At 44.3% G+C, this 24,320-nt stretch overlaps 1 protein-coding gene across 2 annotated transcripts in view; it reads left to right on the forward strand.

Annotated features, from left to right (window-relative positions):
* LPP (LIM domain containing preferred translocation partner in lipoma) overlaps positions 1 to 24,320 on the forward strand; it is a 317,335-nt gene that overhangs the window by 115,209 nt on the left and 177,806 nt on the right. For both annotated transcript variants that reach the window (XM_059479296.1, XM_059479295.1), the window contains exon 5: positions 2,028 to 2,229. In XM_059479296.1, coding sequence (XP_059335279.1) covers positions 2,037 to 2,229 — 193 coding nt within the window. In that variant the 5' untranslated portion in view covers positions 2,028 to 2,036. The remainder of the gene's footprint in view (positions 1 to 2,027; positions 2,230 to 24,320) is intronic.

Consider the following 24,320-nt stretch of genomic DNA (forward strand, 5'->3'; position numbering starts at 1 on the left):
TGTAGCAGGAGGCTCTTTGATATTGGATGTCAAGCCAGAGGCTGAAAACCTGTCAGAATTAAACTCCAGGATGCTTTTAGCAATGGGTAAGGTACAGTCATCTTTGAATGTAATAACTCTGCAGAGTGCAGGCTCGTCCTGTTTAGCTCTTAAGGCTGACTGCCTCATTGCTTTCTGCTCTTAGGACCTAGATAGTTGTCTGAGTTTTATTGCTGCTTTTACGGTTTTGAAGGATGTAGGAGGAGGAGGCAGCAGTGCAGGTGAATCTTACTGCAGGAGTGGCAGTCATTTTCCAGGTCCATAGGGGCTGCTGCTGGTGCTGGGAAGGGCCTGGCAGTGGGACCGTGGTCTGTGTGCCCAACCAGATCCTTTGGGACTGGTCTCCTCTCCTGCCCTGTGGGGACGACCTGCCTTTCACTTCTTGCTTTCAGAATGATGCTCTGCACTCTTACTGTGGGTTGGACAGCAGGCCTGTGAGGGAGAAAAGTCGTGTCCTTGCAGCTCAGCCTTGGATCCATCTCCGGACTGCTCCTGCCATGCTCCTGTCTGCCTCATTTCTAGGCAGCTCCAGTGCCTTCCTTTCACTGGTATTGGATGCCTAGTGCAGCAGGTTCACTTACTGGTGGTAGGAATTGTGAAACCACTGTCTGCACATCGAGCAGTGAGGCTGCATGGCCAGGAAGAGACAGAAGTGTTGGGACTGGTGCTTGGCACCTGCCAGTTCCTCTCTCACGCAAGGAGTGATGCAGGTGGAAGATGATCAGAAATTGTCACCTCCTAGTGTTGGGTCAGACATTGGGGCTTAAAGTAGAAATTACTCCTCAAGCAGGAAGCTGTTTTTTGAAGTAAATTTCCTGGTAGGAATAAGCACACTTGTGTATCCATCAGTTTTAACAGTCATTGCTCTTAGCTGGAGGTGCTCACCTTGCACTACCATGTGGAGATCTTGCTCCTATCTCTGGCACTGATCCTTTTCCATGATGAAATCAAATCTTTGCTGATGGGGTCACAGGTTTTGGTAGCCTTAAGGGGTTCTGACACCAAAGCAGTGCATGGGCAGGAGCAACAGGGTGCTCAAGAGCTGCAAAATTAGCATTGACTTTTGTCTGTGTGGGATCTTCATTTCTCCATCAAATCTCAAATCCAGCTCCATTGGACCATCTGATGGTACAGCAGAACTATCATGGCTACCCAGCGAGTGTGGTTTGTGTGTGGTGAAAAACACTTGTTCATTGGAATTAACAGGATTTTTATGGGCAGCATTTTCAGCAGCATCCGAACCCAGTTCTCAAAAGTGATGTAGGCTTTTAAGAGGCCAAAGCCAAGATTTTCATAAATAAGTAATGATTTGGGCTGCCTCTGTTTTTTGTTACACAAGTCTAAAAGGAGCCTGGTTGTCAGGGGTTGTGAGATTCTGGCATTTATTCAAAATTGACATGCTTTTAAAATGTCTTAAGCTGGGCATTCAGAAATGGAGGCATCAAGAATGATTAGCTACTTCTGAAATCTGTTTTCTTAAAAGTCTGAATGAAAATCACTGGGGCATGGGGTCCTAAATGACATGTGAAAAAGTGCTAAAAGTGTATTTTGGAAGTGTGTGTGCCTGTCTGTGACTAGACTTGTCCCCGGAGCACCTGCACTGTTGTACATTAATGTACTCAAAAAGGCCTAACAGGGAAAGGCAAATACATCACTACTGTACTGAATGCAGGGTGGGATTGATGGGCTGCTTCAGGGTATCAGCCTGTTTGTGCTCTGGTTTGAAGAGGAAAATAGCAATGATTATTGCAGGTACCAACAATAGCCTGATCAGTAATTCTGACCTGCTGGGGAGAGAAAGACAAATTTGCATCTCAAGTCCTATGTATTAGGAACAACATATTTAAAGTTAAGCATGAACCAGTTAAACATATTTTGAAGGGTTTTGTAGGATTGATTTAATAAACGAGAAAAATAGTAGGATTGCAGCTGTTACTTCCCCAGCCTAAACTCCTAATGTATGTGTGACTCTCTTTGTGTCTCCTCAGACCTGAAGCATGTCCCACCCATCCTGGCTGCCCCCCAAGAGTACCAACGAGCCTGTTGGCCACGTTGCTGCAAGGATGGAGACCACACACACCTTTGGCACTCCCAGCATCTCCGTGTCCACCCAGCAGACCCCAAAGAAGTTTGCACCTGTGGTCGCCCCCAAACCAAAGTACAACCCATACAAGCAACCAGGAGGTGATGGTGAGTATTTATTTTCTAGGAAGGAACCACAATGGCCTCATTCAGAGGAACTGACTGCAAGGCTGTTCTAGATTTGCTCTTTGTTGGTGAGTTTGTGAGAGCCTCCCTTTCTCAGGTCATTCAAATCAAGAAGGAGGTGAAGGTATCTCCTCCCCTTGCTCTGGCTAGCTGCCTTCCTGGAAGTGCAGGGCTGTGGGGGGACATGGGGACAGATCTTTCTCAGTTCTAGCTGAAAGCAGATGTCCCATGGCCAGGACTGGTACTTTTCAAGGCATTTTGCTTGCTTGGTCCCTGCTGACACATAATGATTCAAGGAGCTTGGGCTCAAGCAACCCTTTTCATTATTGGCTCTTTCACCCTTGCACAGGCGAGTGCTTTACAAACAAGGGGTTGATCTGTGGAATATGAGTATAATTGGGAGTGGTAGGGCATAAATTTGGCCAGTAAGTCTGGAAGTGTTTTCTCTCCAGTCTGCTGGATGGGTTGTCTTAGTTCAGTTTAGTTTTAGTTCTTTCCCTCTACTATGGAACACTCTTGAATATGAAATAATTGGGAAAGTATTTTATGGCCATTGCAATGGTCTCTGGAAGTGTTATGTCAGCAAAACAAATGCCTGCCAGTCACTGTGTGTCAGCCTCCCTCTACTTCTTGCTGTGAAAGTCCTCTCCAGATGAAGTTGAGCAGCAAGGGTGGGATTTGAGTTCCTGGCTTGTGGACACACAGAGGGGAGTGAGTTTCCAGGAGCAGGAGTGCATGGCTGGGAGCATCCCTGGAACTTGCAACTGGAAACCTGCAAATTGGAGCACCTGGGATGCCCCTGGCTGACAATGGAGAGTTTGTGATGGAACTGCAGCAGAAACAAGTGAAGGCCAAGGATTTTAGGAGAGAGTGGTAGCTATTCTGGCCAAGCAGGACATTTCTATTTCTTGTGATTTACTGTAGATAGAAATGGGGGGAAGTTCTTCCCCTCCTCCTCTCCAGCCTTTCTCCAAAGAAAAGCTCAGCTGTATTCAAGAAAATGGCCAAACCAGCTTTTGTATTTGGTTTGGGATGCTCGACATTGTTCCTTCACCGCTTTTTCCTCTTTTATGTTGAGTACAATAAGATAAATATCACCTGTATATTTTTTCCTCTTTCTGCTCTATCTTTTGGAAGCGTATACGTTTTCAGGAACACTACAGAGTAATGGAAAAGAGAAAGAAAAACAAAGCAGCATATTAAATCTTACACTTGAGTGATTTTCTAAAGTTAAGGACATTTTATAGGAAAGTTGGAAAAGCCTGATGAGTGTTTTGGGTATTTTTTGTCTGTCACTCTAACTTCGGAGAATTCAGAACAAAAAAAGAAAATGTGTTGGAGGGGGAGAAGCGAAGTCATATGCACCTGTTCTGCTGCCTTCCATAACAAAACTTAGTGAGAAATAGGAAGGGAAAGACATTTGGAATTTAAAAAGTAAAAGATAATCCATTTCTAAAATGCAAAGAAAATGTCACCATCAAGTCAAGTGGAAATTCTTATTTTTCTAATTCTCTTGCAATTAAAAATAATAATGGAATATGGCCCTTTTTTTTCCTAGGAAATCTGTTCTTGATCAGTCAGGATTTTTTGTGTGAAAAAGGTCAGTATGTCTTAATTGTCAGTGTTTTAGTGATTGTAGGTCTAATTGTATGTGGCTCAGGAACATTATCACCTTCTAAAAAAGTCCCGTGTTTCTTGCCATTTGTGGAAGGAAGTTTTCCCAAGGAGCAGAGCAGGCACTGCAGGCTGAGAAGGGGAGACAAGGCACTCAAACATTTCTCATTGTTCCTGGTCCTGCAAGCAGTCAGGCATTGCTGGGTCTGCTGGGAACCAGGAGACATTCGGGAGCTCCCAGGGGACTCTGTCAGTGCCAGTCCCTTGCCTTGTCTGACACTGGGCTTTTAGAGATCCCATCATTATCTGACAGGCCTGGAAGAGCTGAGGCTTGGCCAAGACCTGGTCAGAGGTAGGCTTAGTGATGTGACAACATGCCTGCAGCTTCAGCTAATCCTCTTGCAGAAGGTGACACGCTGCTGGTTGCTGTCAGCAGCCCGTGCAAAGCCATAACCATCCATATATAACCCTGAGAACATGAGGCTTCTGGGATCTGCCAGGCAAGGGCTGGGGTGAGAAATAGTTAGCCCAATGTACTTCCTTCACTTGCTACAGCTCCCTTCTCTCTTCCAGGCTCCCTAATTGTTTTTTCAATGACGTCCCTGATTTCTGCAGCAATAATTCAGCCTGGGAGATGGCCCCAGGCCCCACTGGTTCTCTGCTTACAGGGGCACTGCCATTTTGCCTCAGTTTGTCCTCTGCTGGACACAGGTTTTCCCGCCTGATTAGCTGTGAGTCTGTAGGTAGGGGAGTGGCAGCTTCCCCTCAAACCCCAGTGTGTTTTCATCCCTCCTACCCTGCCAAAGCTGCTTAACTGGAGGCACATGGGCTTCCCATGCATCCTTCTGCTGGAGATGATAGGAGCAGCAGCACTGCTCTGGGGAAGGGTTGTCCTGCTGCTATTATTGGTCAAGAAGTGGCTGTGCTCCTCACAGCCTTGGCTGCCCCAGCAGGGTCACTGGAATTGGCTCCCTGCAGCCTTTGTAGTTCTGGAATCTCTCTGGGAGACTGGCAAATTCTGTTCCTGGTAATTTCTTCAGCTCATTGCTGTTAATGTTTAGGATGTGCATCCTCTGGCCTTGTGGTTCTTATTATTATTTTGTAGGTGTGTTGCTTGTATGTAGAGGGTCTGTTCAGCTGATCACATTAGTGGTTTTATTTCTTGATCATATTGAAGGCAGAGGGGAAAGACACTGGAGTGAAAGACTGTGGAGCAGGTGCTGTGTGTACCCCCTTCTCCCTCCCATCTCCTACCAAAGCATTTCCTTAGTGTCACCTTGACTTCAGTTTTACTTTTTATTTCCTGATACCTGCACAAAACTCAGCCAGAAGGTGCTGATTAAAAGCTGCTTAATGGAACTTTAACAGAAGGTTAGAAATGGTTACATGACTGAAACAAAATGAAATGGCAGCAGCCAACAGTTTATAAACAGGAACATTTTACTGTGATTTGAAGCACTCAAGGCATGTGTTCAGACCACTGAAGTAGCAATTTTCGTGGTGCTGCCAGCCCCCCTCCATGCTGTTTGCCATGCTGAGTTGCTGCAGCTTGTTTCACACCAGATTTATCCACTCATCAAAGCAGAGACCATGTCTTGCTCTTGCAGGGATCTGCCTGGGGGCCCCTGGGTGTGACTGCAGCAGTGGTAGAAGTAATGATCATAATGGTAATCATCATCAATAAGGCCTGAGCCCTGCTTAGCATTCTGCACAGGTCCCAGCCATGCAGGCAGGCACAGCCTGTTTGTACAGGTCCTTCCAACACCTGCTGTGGTCTGGGCTGTGTTTCTGGAGGATTCAGTGCTGCCACTCCCCAGTGTGATGCTTTGCAGGGGATTAACCTTGTCTGATCCTGGGAGTTGTGAGCAGCACAGTTCCTGGAAAGTGCTGGTGCTCATCATCTTACAGAGCTCCGTATTTACCCCCCAAAGAGAGGAGAGGAGAGGAGAGCTGTTCAAGCTTGGGGAAGATGTTTATCTACAAGGTGGACAATTGTGAATTGGCAGGAAGTGTAGCTGCTGAGGAATTAGGCTGGAAATCAAAATTAAGTGTCCAGATGTCTGAGCAGTAGCTCTAAGAGTTTAACTGGGGTCTGGGGTGGTCTTTGGAGGGAGCTAGATGTGTCTGAAGTTTGACAGCATCTTCTCTTCATGCTGGAGGAAGATGAGTCCTGAGATGGATGAGGCATCAACCAGCCATGGGTCCTGACAGTCTGCTTCTTATATATTTGGCTTCTTTCTCCATGCTCATGTCTTTGGTATTGCCTGCCCTCTCCCTCTTTTCCTCAGCAGACCCTGTCCAGCAGTGTGCACAATGGGTTTTGTCCTACACCAAAAATCTCTTAAAGAAACTAAGGTTTTTCTTTGGAGGAGTTGGTATTAATTTTGTTTCATTTAAGAGCAGTGGATGCCCCATCATTTAAAGTGCTCAGGATCAGGTTGGACAGGGCTTTGAGCAGCCTGATTTAGTGAAAGATATTCCAGCTGATGGCAGGGGCTTTGGATTGTATTATTTTTCAAGGTCTTTCCAATCCAAACCTTTCTGTGGTTGCCTTTCCTCCTTTTGCTGCCACTTACTTCTCTCTTGCTCTCTGGCTTTTAGACTTATATTGGTATTTCAGCATCTTCAACAGAGCTGGAGCCTTAGGGAAACACTGCCACACAGCTGTTCCCATCTATGCTGGGCTCAGGAAGATAGAAAGGATTTATAGCTTGCAGATGAAGCAAATTCCATCTTTGCCTTAGTTCCAGAAAATGGGACCTCACCCTGCAGGGCAGAGTAAGGTGTCTGGTGTGGGGTGGGGTTGGTGATAGCTGATCTGCTGCCTTAGTGCCTGCTACTGTGGGGCTGGTGTTGCTGGGGTGGCACTGGGGTTGTGTGCCAGAACTGGGGGCTTCAGAAACGTGTAAAGTCTGTTGTCAGTCATAGGTGCTCAGAAGAGCCTGAGTCAGGGCCACTGGATGGCTTGGGAGCAGTGAGTGACAAACTCTGCAGTGTGAGTCGCCTTTTGGTTTGGATCCTTTTGGTTTGGATCTTGTTTTGGTAACCACAAAAGTTCTTTCCCGCCTTGGTTCCAAATGAAGCTCTGCAAGTTCAGCAGAAACACGGCTGTGCTGGAACAGGTGGAGCACAGTGCTGAGCTGGGGAGGCTCAGCTGGACTGCAGGGCTGGGTTTCCAGTCCAGCATTCATGAGCACTGGTGCAGCTCCCTGGGGATTGAATGTACCTCCTCTGCCACTGTGTGCTGTCACTTGAAGGATGATTTCTTGGTGGTAGGGAAGAAATTGAGTCCATCCTTGCCTACCAGGAAGTGACAGAACATTGAAGGGCTCCCAGGAGGTCTCCTGCTCCTGCAAAGATGATTCTTTCCACTCCCTAAAAACCAAATCTGTCCTATTCTTGCAATGCCTGTTGTTTGTATGAACAGGACCATGTGTTTTTCTCAAGCTGCCAGAGACAGGCTGAGATGCTGCAGTGCCAGCCCTGGTTAGAAAGGGATGTGCAGCAGCATCCCTCACAGGGCACTCACTCAGTTTGTGGGGCTGCCCAGGGCTTGGAGGTGCTTCTCTGTCACACTCTGGGGCTCTCAGGACATGCTGTACAAAATTAGCCACGTTAGTTTATGCTGTTGGGTACTTCTAAATTCAGTATTTATTAGTGCTGATGTCTCTCCTTCTAACTGCCATCCTTGGTGAATATACTATCTTCAGAAACATTTAACATGGATTTAATAATGGGAACTAAATGAAGGGATCAGCCTCAAAGCCATCTCGTCCTTTCTCCTTCCTTTCCTTGGGCACCTTTCAGATATGGTGAACAACAGGTCTCATGTGAAGGCCTTTGAGGTTTTAATTGCCTTTTTTAAAAACAAGTCTCCTTCAATTTACCTTGGTTGGAGGAGGGGACAAATGACTGATGAGCAGGACCAGCTCCAGGGCAAGGCTATGCCAGGGACACCAGTGTGTGTTCTTGAACCCAGCTGCTCCAGGTTTCCCAGAGCTTGACTCTCTGTGCCCTCCTCTTTTTCATGGGTGTGGAGGCTTTTGAGCACTGGTGAGTTATGTTCTGCTATGTCTGTAGGGGACTGGGGGCATGAACTATCAGGCTGTTTGTTGTTTTGCTGTTGTGTTTAGGGTTTTTTTTCCCAGGCAGATATACCTAGTGGGTTTTGTTTACAGCAGCTGCTATCAGTAGCTCTGTCTTAATTTTTGAGGCTTGGGTATGGATTTATTGGACTAGACACTGTGTGTTATAGCTGTGCTGTTCCCTGCTCTGCAGTCTTTGACAGTTCATAGAAGCCAACAAGGTCCAGAGTCTATTCATGATTTGTATTGAGAGCCCTGAAAGAATAAATTCAGGCTGACCTGAAAGATTATGTGGTTTTTTCATTTTTTTCCCCTGGTTGCCTGTGCTGGTTCTGTTCCATAGCAGGAGGAGTTCTCACCTGTGGAAGGGCTGTGTTGGCTGAGAGGCAGAGGGGTGTTGTACCTGCTCCTTGAAGTATCTCAGGAGCTTCTGCAGTGCTGTGCTGGTTGTTGGAGGAAGGCTGGGGTGCAGGCACAGGGAGCTGTCTCATCCATGCTCCTGTGGTGGTTTTGTGTGTGCACTGTTCAACACTAACATCAGATAATGCAATTATCCAGAATTGGACAGCTAGCAGGAGCTGGCTGTCTTGCATATGTTAGGAGTTATGCCTGTGGACCATTGCTACTGCCCAAATGAGGCATAGGAACACGTTGTTACTCTGAATTGAGTCCTGGGAGTACCAGAGTATTTGCAGTGGGATCTGCTGGTCCCTCTCTTGCTCCTCATCTCTGCCACTAGCTGAAAAAAAATCATTGATGCTTCATGGGGGAGGCAGTGTCTCAGTGGTAGGACAAGAAGATAGGCTGAGAAGTGCTCTAACACTTTTGTGGTCCCATCAGTTGCAATGGATGATGTCCCATCCCTCACAGCACCGAGCTCATGGAGTTGAAAAATGTGGTGTGAATAGAGAGGTGACCTTGCTTTTGCAAGTCATCCTGACCACAGCCCCCATGTCAGTGCTTGTTTCTTAGAAAAAGCTGTTTTAAAGTGCATATTATAAACTTTTAAAGTCTTTCCTAATCCTTCCCTCATTTTTCTATGTGTTTCTTGTGCTGAATGAGATGCAGCAGATGAAGCAATACTTTATTCATTAGTGTTAGAACTGCATCATCCACAGGCTCTTACAAAACACAGCTGGTGGAAATGATCTTGAAACTCCAGGCCTCTTTGTGGTGGGCTTGCTACCTTCACACAAGAGCATTTAAAGCACAAGCAGAGCCCCTGAACGCTGCAGAATGAGTGGGAAGGTGGGGGTCCCTAGCTGTGAACCAGTTTGGGGCACCCTTTTGGAAGTGTTAATTGATTTCTCTCGAAGGAGATTCCTCTCTCCTCTTGGTTAAGAACCGAGTGAAACCAGTTGGAAATGAGTGGTGGTTCTCATTTGTGTAAAACTGGGTTTAGACTGCCCCAAGCAGGCTGGGCCATGTTGAAGAGGGATGAGACCAAGCTGGTGCCTTTGTGCCTGGGCAGCGTTGCTCCACTCAGTAATTCTGAGTTACAGGCACAGGGAGTTTTGCCCAGCTGTCCCCAGCAGAGTGACCAGTGTCAGGACCTGGGAGTCTCACCAGTGGGAATAAACTGGCTCTGTGTGGGGCCTTCTGTCTTGTTAGCATTCATCCAAAAAGTTGTTTTGTTTGATAAGAGTGTCTGCATCTGCTTTTTTTTTTTTTTTTTTGACAGAGACAAATCCATAGAACTGTGTCTTGGCTTGGCTCTCAGGATGAGCATTTTCTTTTTGAAATTCCACCTCAGGGAAAGGCCTGGGAAGAATGCAGCATAAAACAAGTGCATAAAAACTGTTATTGAAGTAGTATACTTATCTGTAGTTCACAAAATGTCAAGTCAAGCCACCAGGTTTTATTAAGTATTCTGACCATGTTTTGTTAGAATTACAAATATTAAATTTTCACAGGCTCTGGAACACATTGCCTCTTATTTGGGAACTACTTGAAGTAGTGCCTAGCCTTGGGTTTCATTCTGGTGAGTGAGCTTATATTTTCTCAGTTATTTGGTATCATAAAGCAAACATTGCACTTCTCAGCAGGTAGATTCTTAATTTTTTTTCTGCCCGGACTATTTTTTCTCATTTTCTTTTCTCCTGTCTGTCTGTTCTTCCAAGAGACTATATTTAATTTTTCCACTTCATTATTTCAAACATCAAATAGTGATTCATCTTAGCAGTGGCCTGTTCTGTGAACCACAATAGTTTGGGTAGAAGAAAGAAAATGGGCAAAAAAGGGAAGGGAAAAAGAGAAAGAGAAGACATTTCTGACACACTGAAATGGAAGGGAAGTATCCTTTAATAACTTGAATTGCAAACGTCTGTCATCAACCATATCAAACCTTTTTTTAACAGGTAATATTTGTCCTGTATGTAGTTTTACAGGGCTGTGATGCCCAGTCCAAGCAAGAGAGCAATGTTAATGCAGAAATAGCTTGAATTCAAGCAGGCAGCACTTGTCCCTTTTATTTTGATCTGAAATGTTAACATCCTCCAGATGCTAGTCTGTTAAATAATAACAATTGTTATATGATAGTTAACAGTCTAGTAATTTTTTTTTTTTTGCCATTCTTCACACAATGCTGCTCTTCTACTCACTGGAAACTAACTATTGCAGTAAAGGATTATATGTATGCTTTTCCTTTTCTCTGCCTAAAGCTTTTTTATTTTGCCAGGCTGAGTCCTGCTAAATCAGAGCAGCCAGTAAATGTCTCTTGGATTATATTACAGGTTGGTGTAATAAAAAGGTTGGAAGAATGAATGAGCAACTCTTGAAGCCACAGAAGCCGTACCTGTGGCCAAAGAGCAGGCATTTCTAGCAGTGAATCCTACACAATTACAATTTGGACTAAATATACCAGGCCTGAAGTGTTTGTTGCTAAGCAAGCATGTTTAGATGGACTTGGCACAGGAGTTGAGGGTCTATGAGCAGGAGTGAGAATCCTGTGGCTTTGCTTTGCCTGGGGAGGGAGATTTTGCAGGAGATGAGCAGGGATCTGCTCTAGATCCTAATAAGCAGAAAGTTTCCTACTATCTGAAAATTCCCCTTCTGACTTCTTCTTTAACCAGCACACACACTGCAAAGTCACAGCTGTGGAGGAAAGTGCAGGAATGCTCCAGGGGGCTCAACTGGGGATTTACCCAAACTATTTGAGGAGATGAAGTGCAAAAGACTCACATGTCTCTTCCAAGTCTTAATTCCTGTGATGACAGTGACTAAGGAAAGGTTTTGGTTTCATCTAGATATGACCCCAATCACAAAGCCAAGCCTGCTGTTGAGGGCTGGCGGGTAGAAATTGCACTGTCACAACAGCTGGCATTTGTTGTGCCAAGCATTGAATTTATGGGAAATGACATGGAGATGAGGAAGGAACCTGTGCTCTGGGTCATCTCTGTTACAAAGCCCACTTGAGAAGTTTTATCAACTGGTGTTTCTTAATACCCTGCACTGTCTGTGGTGTGAGGGTGTGCCCAGGAGTCCTGCCGCAGGAATTGTCCTGAGTGAGCTGGTGGGAGGAGAGGAGGCCCTCAAGAGTATGAAAATGGTACCAGAACAGTGTGGGTAAGCACAGTCTTTTGAAAGTAGGTTTAATAGAAGAAAGTATAGAAGTTTGAAATTTATGTTATAAAAAGTGAGCATGATGAGGGTTGAATTCTTACCAAGTGGGGACTAATAGTCTCTGAGGTTGGTGGCCCCATTCTTAGAAAACCAGTTCTTTGGTTCTGAGCAAAATCAACTTTCCTCAGCTTTTTGCCCCATGTACCCCTCAGTACAAGCTCTCAATTTGTGCTCCAAATTTCCTATCTCCTCCACTGGCTCCATCCCCTATTCTTTTTTGCAGAGGACACAGTGCCAGGCTGTTGCTGCTTCTGCATGAGCTGGGAGCCTCTTGGGCATCCCAGTAGCTTCCCTGGGACTGCTGGACACATACAGCTGGATCTGTTTCCAGCTGCTTTCCTTATACACAGGAATCCATCTCAGCTCTTTGCGGAGAGACACCAAGAAAGGTGTCAGCTCACCTCTTAGCCCCTCAAGTGTTACAATGGCTTTACAACGTGCTGTCAGACCCTTCAAGGGAACGTTCTGACCCAAACTATGCTGTGTATTTGCAAAGTTTATTTTTCAAGAAGGTAAAAAGGAGTAATCATCGTTCCTAGGCCACTTCTTAGGAAGGATAAGAAAAGGAAAGTTTCTCAGTGAGGATGCAGTAACACCATTCTGGCTGTCAGAGAGTGAAGCACAGGAGGTAAAAGTCAATTCTTCTCCCTTCCCAGTCCTGTGATTTAAAATGTTTGAACGTGCACTTCAGAAGCTGGGGAAGTAAAAGCCCCCAGTTGTGCCTGGAGACTCTCCAAAGGGCACGGCGAGCGAAGGGGCTGCGCAGTGTTAATACAGTCCATCATTCTGTAACAAGGCCAATGTTCTTGTATGAGCCGTGTCAGGCTGTTGTCTGCACGCTGTCTTTGCTGATCACAGTAATCGGGTCATAAGAGAGGGAGAAGTAATAGCACGTCTCTTAGCAACCAGCCCCAGGAGAAAGAGAAAATTACTCAAACAGACTATCCAGCCAGGGAAGTAGAAAGATGAAATTTTCTGAAAGTCTGTCGGAAAGTGCTCAGGGACATAATTCTTTTATGTGTGAGATCCTTACAGGCTGGATCCAATGGTATCAGATGCTTTTTTTTACCTTGTTGTCTTTCTGGTAAACTTTTAGTTTTAATTGGCCTCCGAAAAAAAAAAAGGGGGAGAACTCTGTGAAACAGACACATTTTGAAAACATAAGGGACAGATTTTTTGTATTTTTGACAATGCCAAGGAGGAGGGAGGGAGGGGAGGTCAGTGTGTCTCAGGCAGGAGATGGGGGGAGCCTTTTATCTCTGCGCGAGTGCTTTGAATGCTTCCCGTGTCACTGCGAGCCAAAGCACGTTGCTGTATCTGCCAACGCTGCAGTGGCATGTGCAAAACAAACTTGTTGGGTCTCCATTGCATTGCACAGGGTGTCATGTCTCATGATTGTCACAGACCGTGAGCTGTGGTGATGGACAGCTTGGCAGAGAGCTGGACCTGACCTGCCCTCCCCGTGGCTGAGAGGCCAGGCAGGGCAGGTACTGCTTGAGTTCCTGCCAGCAGCTTTTCTCTCATTATCCTGTTTTTTTGTCCTCATCTAAGCTACTGGTTTGTGTAAGACACGTAGGGGAACATCTCTGAGGCCTCCTCAAGGACCATTTGGCCAATGTTGACCCCCGGTCTCAGAGGGAGGGCAGTGGTAGGAGCAGTCCGGAAGTCAGAGTAATAAATTGAAGCATTTGCAGCTTGTGTGTGGGACAGGGACAAGTATGTGTGCTTGTATCTTATATTTTCAAAAATTTATTTTTCATTCCAGAACTTGTACTTCTGTGGCCAGCTGGTCTGCAGTCCTCCTCACTGGGGCATGCTGGCTGCTTAGGGAAGGGGACCTAGCCAGGCATGGTCTGCCCACCCTTGCTAAGAAAGGCCATAAATCTGTGTATGTTTAATGGAAAGAAAGTGAAATAGTCTAAAATGGTTGTGAGTGTCCAGATTTGTGGTTGCACCCTTAAAACTATTGCAGGGACAAAATCTTTCTGAAAGCTTGGCTCAGTCCCTGGCTTTGAGGAGACATAAGGGCACTGTTGCATGTGTGGAGGGGAACAGGCACTGATCCAGCTACTAGTCTGTGCCCTTCCTCTGCTTTTGTGTGCTCTGTGATACCAGGGCATGTCTAGTATATACAGGGGGACCAGCTCACTCCTGCAGGTGTTAGTTTGACTATCAGTAACAGATCTACTTGCAGATTCATGTGGTTTACTGAAGGGTACAGCCATTTCCCCAAATGGGGATCCTGGACACTTGGGTAAAAGGTTTGGGCTGATCTGGACTGTTGTGGTTGAGTTGTTGTTGGTACCTGGTTTCATTCAAGTCTTGCTAAGGAGCCTTGGAGACAGGGCTGACTTCAGTGTCTTATCCTGGAAATAATCTGTAGAAGAGAGGAGACGAACCCCAACCTTGCAGCTGCACGGAATATCTTAGGAGCAACATCTACTACTGTCAAAGAAAAGTGAGATAAGGAACACTATTAATTGTGACTTCTTCCAAGAAAATCATAGAGACTGCTGCTTTGCTGTCTTGTCAAAAAGAAGAAAGACTTTTTTTCCTTAAAAGTTTAGTAATTTAATAATTCCCTGGCTATTTTTGTGAGTACCAGTAAGTGACGTTCCCTGGAAATTTTCCCCCAACTCTATAAATACCACCCCAGGGCTTACAGTAGTGACTCACTTTGGGAAGTCAACACCAAGCACTTCCTCACACAGCCTGGCAGCCCCCCAGCCAGAGCACACAACTTCTTCAAAACTGCTAATTGGTTGTTAATCTGCAGTACAGTTGGGCATCTTCTTGAAAACTGAATTCCTGTTGCTCATTCTGACCTTCCTGTCATGTTAGAGATGATGGCACAGGGGGCAGAAGAGGCTGAGGCACAGTTTGAGTCTGGAAAGTTGTAATTGGTATTTTGAGGTGCCACCTTTTCTCTGGATAACAAGCTCATTGAATGACCCCAACTGACAGATAGATGAAATGCTTCTAATTGCCATATCTCACTGTCCTGGGACCAAGATTATCTCACAGACCTTGCTTTTGTAATTGGGTCTTTTCTTCCTTCCCGTTACACTTTTGACATCACTTTTGTACCAGCTGGGCACAAATAGAGCCATTTGTAATTCTTTGTGTGGTGCCCAAGGAGAAATAGAACCTGGCTTACTGAATAAATTCTGCAGGCATGGGGGGAAAATTACACTGGGAGCTCAGGTCTAACCCAGCTGTCTTACCTAAAAAGCACTTTATAAAGACAAGAGGCAGTGCACGAGGGAAGTGTGAGTTGGGTAAAATCACAGCTGGTCTGTATCTCCTCTGGTATCAGCATGGACAGGATACCATGCAGTTGTACCAGATAACGCATGAAGCATTGCAGTATCTTCCTCATCTTCTGCTTAGTCCATTCTGTGCCTTAGATTTGAATTAAATTCACAATGGATCTCTTCTTGTTAACCTGTCCCTGCCCACAGTGATCCTGCAGAGTCTGACACTGTAACCCTTTCCTACAACCAAAAAATCAGTTGTGTTTGTAACAGGAGAATGCTTGACTGACTTCTCTGGGTGCATCAGGCTCCCAGCCTGAGTGTGTGTGTGTGTGTGTGTGTGTGTAAAAATGGGACACAGGCCCTCAAGAGGGAGAGATGACCTTGTGGCAGCAAGGGCTGGGGGATCTCTGGCTGCCAGATCTCTGAGTTTTGTTCAATTGTTTACAGCCCTTATTAGGGTCAAGAGTCTTTCAGACTCAGCTGCAGGAACAATTGGTTTGGCTGAACCTGAAAACTTATGATAATTAAAACATTTCTTCATGCCAGTAACTCATACTTACTGGATAGACAGAAAATACCTTAAATTTAGCGGCTAATCTGACACGAGGGATGTGATGCGTGACCACAGCTGAGATATTTCCTGCAAACAGAGTTGGACTTTTTAAACAAGAAACCTCCAATCACCACAATTCCATTCTGAGTATATGGTGTTTTCCTGACATATCATGGAGACAAGCTAATGGAGGGTCCTTTTGCCTTTTTATGCTTTCTCATGTGGGGAGACCATATAATATTCCTGTTTCTGGTGCACATTTAGCACTGTCTCTTTGCATCCAAAAGTGCTCTGGCTAATGATCCCTTTTGCCTCAGTGAGAATGTGTTTTGTAACTGCAGCAGGCAAACAAATAAAAGAGAAATAAAGTAGCAGGGTGACTATTTTGGGAGATGAGCTTTCGCTTGGTATGTTGATTTTCCAAAGAGATATGGCACATCCAGTACCTCGTGAAAGTTGACCATCCAGCATGGCATGGGTCTGTGCAGTGGGAATATTCCATTTTAAGACTGTTGGGCAAGACATGGGCTCATGTTTGATGAATGTTGCCAACTATTTGAAGTGCTGTGAATTCGACCTGTGAAACTGGAGGCGGAGGTGACACAAGTAGGAGAATCTGGACCTAAATGTCAGGGCCTAAAGGTCACTTTTCATCAGAGCAAAGTGCAGTTGTCACCACGAATGTGGGGCTGCAGGAAGGGCATTGTGAGGCTCCTTGTCTATTTGATCTACTGCTACTTGACCAAATATGCTTAGTTTACACTAAGGCCAGAGGGTTTTTTTTTTTCTGAAAAACCTGTCTAACTAATGTGGTTCTGATCTTAGGACTGAAACTCCCCTTTTTTTTGGCTCCTTTTGGGCTTTTTTTTCTCCTGTGTTCCAAGAGCCGTGAAGAAGTTTCTGGGCATTTGGACAGTGACTGAGATAAAACTGAAATCAGAGCTTTCTCATGCAGCAATTCTGGCTCCATCATGCCCAGAGTAATGAAAGCTCTTTATGAGAGGATCTGGAAAACTCATGAGGCATGAGAAGGAGCAGGAAGATGCATCTTGCTTCTCTAAGCATTTAATTGTGAAATCTTTTCACTGCTTATTAAAATGATTAGTCAAGACTATTGGAAGGCAGTGAATGTCTATTTGTGGGAACTAGGGAAGGATTGATTGTGTTAGATTTCTTACCTCCTTGTTTTCCTTCTCTATTGCAAATGGTAAATGATTAAAATGAGGGTGTATTTTGAAAAGAAGGTTTCTAAAGAGAGCTTGGAGGATTCTGTACTTGTTTGTTAATTATTTCATACGGAATGATCAACATTTTCAAGTGGCCAAGAAACAACAAAGCATTTGTTTGCTGCTCCCAAAGCTTTAGCATGCTGTTTGGGAATGGAATCTTGGTTTTGTCTGGTTGTCCCTCACTCAGTGGTACTGCAGGGCACATTTCCCTCTGACACTTGCACAGCCTGGTTGCTGCTTGGTTAGACTTCTCTGAGAGGATTTGTATAGAAGAAGACCTGAAGCCAGATAATTCTTGTCAGGGGTGGCCCACTGGAGCTGAGAAAAGGCACAGCCTGCAAGGAAATAAAACACTTTTAGCTGTAGCCAGTAGCTCCAGTTTTCGTCGGGAATAATCTGCACCGAGACGCAAATGTGTTTACTGTGAAAATGTCAGTTTTATATCGCCATATCGATGTACTTTTTAAATATTTGTTGGAAAACAGGAGAATGGAGTTTTCATTTTTTGATTAAATATTTTCCTGTTAAGGTTTGGAAGCTGTGTCCCAGGGGGCTCATTCACATCCTGTACTTGAGCTGTGGGCTGATCTTCTTGGGCACGGGATTTGTTTCACGCTTGGCTGGCGTGTGGAGATCAGGGACTGCTGGAGTCTCCGTGGGAGCTGTGGCTCTCACGTGAGTGAGCAAGTGGAGTAATGCTGGCAGCACTGTATTATCTTCAGGTCACCCTATTGACTCCAGTGAATGTCACTGATCACAATTTTGTCACTTCCTAGTCACTCTGTGTGTGCTGGTAATGTTAAGAAGGCATCTTAAGCCCAAAGGGGGTTCTTACTGAGCTGCTCAGATCTTAGGAACAGGGGCATAGTGCTTTCAGTGCAGGTGGGCTGGTGGATTTGTATGGGGCAGCTGCACAAAGCCCTTCCTGGGGGCTTGGGATGTTGCTTTTAACATAGTGGAGAAACCTGATCCATTTCTCATCATCCTGACATGTTCTTCATCGACATTGGTACCTGATGAACGAAGCATTGCCTCTCAGACTCCATTGACACGTCGTCTGTTGCCTGTCATCTCATAAATCTCCCCATGAAGCTCTAAGTAAACACCCCTGGGTGGAATCAGCAGGTCATTTTTGTGGCATTTCTTGTCAACTAAACAATAATTCATTAAAAATTTAATGACTCTTACTCTGGAGAGGAAAAAAAGAGAGCTGGTGCCTGCCTTGCAAGTTTTTGTCTTGTTTGGTGATTTCTGTTATATTTTGGAGATTTTTTTGTATTTTATTTTGAAGGAAATCAGGTTGATAAACTAAAAGAAAGCAATCTTATTACAAAAAGCTTGAGTGCTTCTGAGAACATTTAAAACAAGGATGACTAGAAATGACCTTTCCATCCTGAAGCGAACTTTGAGCGTATTCTCCCTTTGGCATTTCTAATGATAGACTTTCCATCTGGTCTTTGCTTAAAAGCTAAGATGCAGCTTGGGTTTTTTCACATAAAAACTGTACATACTCTAAAATTAATCCTCTTGATCATTTTACTTCAGGGAGAGGAGTGCAGAAACACTGGGAATATTTGCTTATTTTTGGCAGCTCCAGTCTTCTTGAGAGCAGATTCCTTTTGTCCCAAATAAAGTGGATTCTGATTTTAGGGAACCCTGGATTTCCCTCTGCTTAAATTTGGGGAGATTATACCCTCTAGAGGATATTTTTAATGAAAATTGAAGAGCTGTCAGTGACTCTGGTGGGATCTGAATCAGTGGGGAGGGATTTGTGGTTACTTCAGCTACCCTGGGCAATACTGTAATTTCTAATGCTGGGAATTCCCTGCTCCCAGTTTCCCATAGTGATTCCCCAAAGCTGAATGTACAAGAGGGAAATCCTAGCAAAATGAATGCTTCAGGGAAGAATTGGGGATCTCCTGAGAGCTACCAGTGCAAACATTTAGCCTCATTTCAGCAGAATCTTTGGGGAAAGTTCATAAACCAATCCTTTTGCTTAGCAAGGCATTCCAGCAAATGCAAATGCCTAATTTGATACATGCTTTGTGAAGGCCCATGGGACATAACATTTAAGAATGCACTTGAACTTAAGAGTGTAACTGAGCCCCTGCTGCATGCAAGCACGTGCGTGCAGGAGGGGAATGTTTCTCTAGATCACATGTAGGAACATCAGACAGCAGACTTTTAATTTTTTTTTCTTCCCCGTAGTGCTGATTGCCACTGAATGTGTTTCCTCTCTCTCTGTTTTTTTGTTTTTTTTTTTTTTTTTTTTTTTTTTGTTTTTTTTTTTTTTTTTTTTTTTTTTTTTTTTTTGTTGATTGGGTTTTTTTCCCTTTTCATCCTTCTATTCAATGAAATGCTACAAAAATACATGTAGGTGGGAGATTACTGGTGAGCCATCCATTCCTCAAAATGTTTTTCTGGTGGGAACAGCCAAAAGTAAATTTGTTAGCAAAGTCACATTTCTATCAGCGCTGCATATGTGGCATGCATAGAAAACAGATTTTCTGAGCATCAAGAAGGCTGCAGAACGGCAGATGTGCTTCGGGGCTTTTGGCAGGTAGATACTTTCTGAGGGTATTGGCATTTCTGCTGCAGGTTCTTCTGGTGACCAACTTTATTAAAACAATGGGAGGGAGAAAGGATGTTACGGATAATGGAAGAGAACAATTCTGGCACACGTAGCTTTCTCTTCATAAAGCTGTTTTTCCCTTGAGGCAATATATCTTGCATCTTATGGGAAGGAAATCTTACAATATAAAAGGAAGTCTGAACTGCTTACCAGTGAATTTAGAAGCATAGCAGTTGGATTTCTTTCATGAAGAGATAATATGGGGCCTGTTCCAGTATATTAGGGAAGCTTTTTTAAGATGCTTCTCCAAAAATAGGAGGACTCTGGGAATCACTTCTTTAAAATAATATTTGTGGGTGGCTTATGTTAATATTCCCAGAACCTTGGGGGATGTGTGCTCAGCATAAGGAAGGTGTTCAGAGAGCAAGAGCAGCAGCAGTGTGGTATCTTTAGGCTGCAGGGCAGGGGAGGATGGCTTTGTGTTCCTGGGGATGCCTCTGACGTGGGCTGGCGTGGTCCGAGGGCTGTCCTCGCTTCGCGCTCCTGCAGCAGCTCCTGAGGGGCTGTTCTGCCTCCAAGAATAGCTGGCACATGGCAGTGCTCTAATTAGGCTCGTTCTCCTGCACTGGCAGTGACGTGCCTGCTGCCCGCTCTGCTGCCCAGAGGATGCCCCTCTCCACGGGCAGCTCCCCACGGCGCAGCGCGGCACGGAGCTGCCTCCATCCCAAGGTCTGCAGCTCTTCAGCCTCACCCCAGTGAGAGGCTCACCCTTCACTATCCCAGATTGCTCCTCTGTCTTCCCATTCTCCACAGTTAAGGGAAAGCCATGGAGATAGAGAGCATGGAGAGATTTTCTGTGAGCAGCACAAAAGCTGAAGCGCAGATAACTTCAGTAGGCATAGCCAAGTGAGGGTGTTTTATACAGACCGTAGCAAACTGAAAACAGTAAACAAAAAAGGGAAAAAGTGTCTAGAATCCTTCCAAAGAATTTCTGCAGAGTACATAATTGAAGGGGATCTTTTTGATAAAGGCTGAATTGTGTATGGGCATGAAAAATTCATCAGGGAATTTAAACCATTTCCAAACCATATAAAACATTAAACATTTCAAGCTCAGGAGTAGCTTGAATATGGCGTGCATTATCCCAAGCTTTAAGCAGTCATCTGATTTTTCTCTTGCAAATGTTAAATATATAGTAAATGAGAGCCAAAGTAGTTTTTATTTGCTTTCTCATGATGACTGTGGAGCCTTGAAAGGTTTTGCTGGCTGACCTGACACACACCTTTGTGTATCTCTCTTGGCTAGATGATTTTAACTGCAGTATTTTGAAGAATGAGTGGAGCAGGTATCCGTGCTGCAGTCACAGTGTCCCATTCTGTGCTTGTGATGAGCTCCAGCCTTGGTCTTTTGTATGAGTGTGTCTCAAACTAGCCTTCTAAATCCAATGGAATTAAAGATTTTAATCAATCAAGATGCTGATTATCATGACATGATGTGATATGTATTGCCTGATAAGGATATGGAGTAAATCTCATAGTCTTGTGAAAGTAGAGAGTCCTATTCTTTAAAAGGTCATCAACATCCACATTTAGATTTTGGCCAGACGGGTTACTGGATTTTAAAGCTAGGTCATGCCTGTATTTTTAAATACCTAATTTGTCCTATGTGTAGAAATATAAATAGTAGCCAATTTCAGAATATTCTCAAATGCATTCTCAATTGCTTCTTATTTTCTTGACAGCCCAGGTGCCTGAAAATACTGTGTTTTCTCTTTAAATGAAATTGTTACTCACTTGAGTGTCTTTCATCAGGGAAATCTGACTGTCATTGTTTAAATCCTCTAGGAACAAGCTTTGCTTTTGCATAAAGCAGTCACCTTGGATGACTGCGTGCAGCAAGTCATGCATTACAAAATTGCAGTGTGAGTTTTCAAAACCTGCTTCTCTAGGGTTTCATGTAAACACCAAAGGAGGGTGTTTCTGCTCTTCTCTAGGAGAACACTCAGGCCGTGACTCAGGTTTGTCTCTCTATGCCAAAGATGGCCATGGAATCATATCACAGAATCATCAAACGGTTTGGATTGCAAGGGACCTTAAAGAACATCTGATTCCACCTCCTCTGCCACAGGCAGGGACACCTTCCACTATCCCAGGTTGCTCAAAGCCCCATCCAACCTGGTCTGGAACACTTCCAGGCATGGGGAGTCTACAACCTCTCTGGGATATTTGTGCCAGTGCCTCACCACCCTCACAGGAAAGGATTTCTTCCATATATCCTCTATTTCAGTTTAAAGCCATTCCCCCTTGTGCTGCCACTACATGGCCTTGTGAGAATCCCTCCCCAGCCTTCCTGTAGGCTCCCTTTGGGGACTGTAAGGTGTTCTTGGCCTCCTTGGAGCCTCCTCTTCTCCAGGATGAACAGCTAAGCCTGTCTTCGTAGGCAGATATGCCAGCCCTCTGACCATCCTCTAAGAAAACTCTGCACCCTTAAATATCTCTGTGTGCATCCTTGCCGGGGCTGAGAATGTGCTTTCCCCTTGTTACACTGTGAAAACACCACATTGGCAAGATGCACCACAACCTTCCCGTTGCTTCACTTGGGGCTGGAAAAAGGAGTAATTGTAGCCCACAGAGTCAGGGCTCTGTCTTTGCTGTGATTCATGAAGAAGATAGAGACGTTGGCTAGAAAATTCTCAGAGCTGATAAGCAACTCTGAATGACGTAGGTTTTATGATTCATCATAAAGCCTCAGCACACCGGGCATTTCTGTGCATTAAAATAATTTCCAAGCAGTGAACCTTCCTGGTGTCTCTCTGGCTGTTTGCACTTGCTGATAATGTCAACTTGGAAATCATTCTTCCTGCATCATCTTCTGTCTGATGGAGGGAAAGGCCTACTCTTTCCAGCTCACTGATAAAGCAGTTCCTGTCAGGTGGTGAGATGGACCATCCCCTCTTCTCCTGTGCTGCTCAGCACTCTCTCCTTCCCTTCACTGCTTCCTGTGGAAGCACGAGGAGATGCGTATGTGACAGTGGATAATCACCGTCCATCACCACTGCCATCAGCAGCCCTCCAAGGGTGACAGAGGCTTTTGTCATCAGAGAAGATCTATCCTCTTCTCGCCCTCCTTGAGCACACACTCAAACAATATATCCATCTTAATTGTTTTCTGAGAGGTTATTAATATTGGAGTGAGGATTTAGAATGAAGATCAGTCATTAATCTGAGAAGGATAGATTTGCACTCTCCTGTAGCAAAGCTGAAAAAGAAATTAGAACAAAAGAAAATCTAGAGAGCTTCTCCACCTAGCCTAATTTAATTTTTTGTTTAGCAAAAATTGTCCCAGTAGCAGTTCTGAGGGAAAACCAAACCTGAGACTGAAGATTTCCAAAGACCAGCCTAGAAACTGTAGCAATATGTTACTACAATTTGTTATCCTTTTTTCCCACAACATTTTATTTAAAGAATAAAGTCTCTGGCTTTTCAAACAAAACCACAATCTTAGCAGAGGATTTTAATTTTCTTCCGCATTATTCCTTTTAACAATATCCACAAATATTTCAGTAATTTGTTTTCTGTCGGTTAAATAGAAAACTTTTAATTCAGTCTGGGAGCAATCTCACCCAGGTTTCTCTACAGCAAGTAGTGCTTTTGGTGTGGTGTGTTTCATGGCAAGGGCACCCTCTCAGTTGTTCTGGGCTGATGCCAGACCCTAATACTTTTTCTCTGGAAGGGAGGCACCATATGCTGAGCAGAGTTACTGTAAGACTGCTGGTTTTATTGACTGCTCACTCAGAATGGTCAGAAGGTTAAAATGTGTGCTTGGGTAGCTACAGTGTGGTGGCCATTCCTGCTGGGAATGCAGGATGGGAGCCACGTTCCCCCAAAACCAGCACAAGCTCCATGCTGCCTCTGTTTATCCCTGTTTGTATTCTGAGCATAGGCAGTCTGCCTGGGTCACTCTAGGGAGTGAATTCTATTATCATCAGTGTCCTGAATGGGAATAGGATTCTCATCCTTGGGAAGACCTTTGTGTACCTCTGTTATTCACCTCCTCCTTGCTCATTTTACGAGCTCCTGATGGGAGATGCTCTGCCACCTCTTGTTTTCCCCACCACAGTGCTCTGGGCTTTGACTGGACAGAAGAATGGGGTGGTTCTTGGTGGGAGATTTTGTGGAATATGGAAAAATGCATGTAGTTGCTTGTCTAAAAGGTCAGTTTAGTGTGTTTTTTTCCCCTAACCAGTTACTTTATTGAATTATGCAAAAGTGTAAATTTTAAAGCATTTCTTGTCACATTGCGGCAATAACTGCAAGTATAAATGGGAATAGTAACTAGGGTACTGGAAAATGGTCTTTGGTGCAGAAAGCTTTGGAATCAGTGTTTCAGTGCACAATTCATGTCAAAGAAGAGAAAGTCTGCATCATTTGTCTTCTTCTCTACTTTCTTTGTTACCAAGAAATACAGTAGAAAGGATATAGAGCATGCAAGCATATAAGATACAGCCCTCCTTCTTTTTTATTTTCTTTTGATTTTAATCCTGATTTTGTTCCATGTTCTAGCCCAGTTCACATGGGACATTTCTAGTAGGTACCAGCAAAAGGAACCCAACCACCACTATTCCATATAAATATATATTTCTATACATTTATTTGTGGAGTTAGAATCATAGACCTGTTTAGGTTGGAAAATATCTTCAAAATCATCAAGTCCAGCCATTAACCTAACACTGCCAAGTCCATCACTAAAATTTGGATATGCAACATTGCTATTTATTTTGAAAAAAATATGATAGAGGTGAATTCTAGGTATCTAACATTTAATTTTATCTTAAATTATCTTCAGGGATTAAGGATGTAATTTACTATTCAGTGTTACAGCAGTGAATTAGAAGGCAATTAATTTTATAGCAGAAAGAAAATCTAGATGTTTTTCTGCTCCTGAGTAGCACTGACTAACTGCAGTGGAAGGAAGAAAGCCAGTGCTGTTTGTATTGGTGTAAACAGTGAACTGAGATACATTTGATGAAGACACATTTTGCTTTCATCTTCCAAGTCTGGATGTTTGTAAGTGTGACATTGGGAGGGGGGGCAAAGAGAATGGGAAGACCCAGCGGATGAGTGACCCAGTTTGAAAACTAGT

This window comes from Ammospiza nelsoni, chromosome 10 (assembly GCF_027579445.1).
Source record: "Ammospiza nelsoni isolate bAmmNel1 chromosome 10, bAmmNel1.pri, whole genome shotgun sequence".
In the NCBI taxonomy this organism is placed as follows: Eukaryota; Metazoa; Chordata; class Aves; order Passeriformes; family Passerellidae; genus Ammospiza; species Ammospiza nelsoni.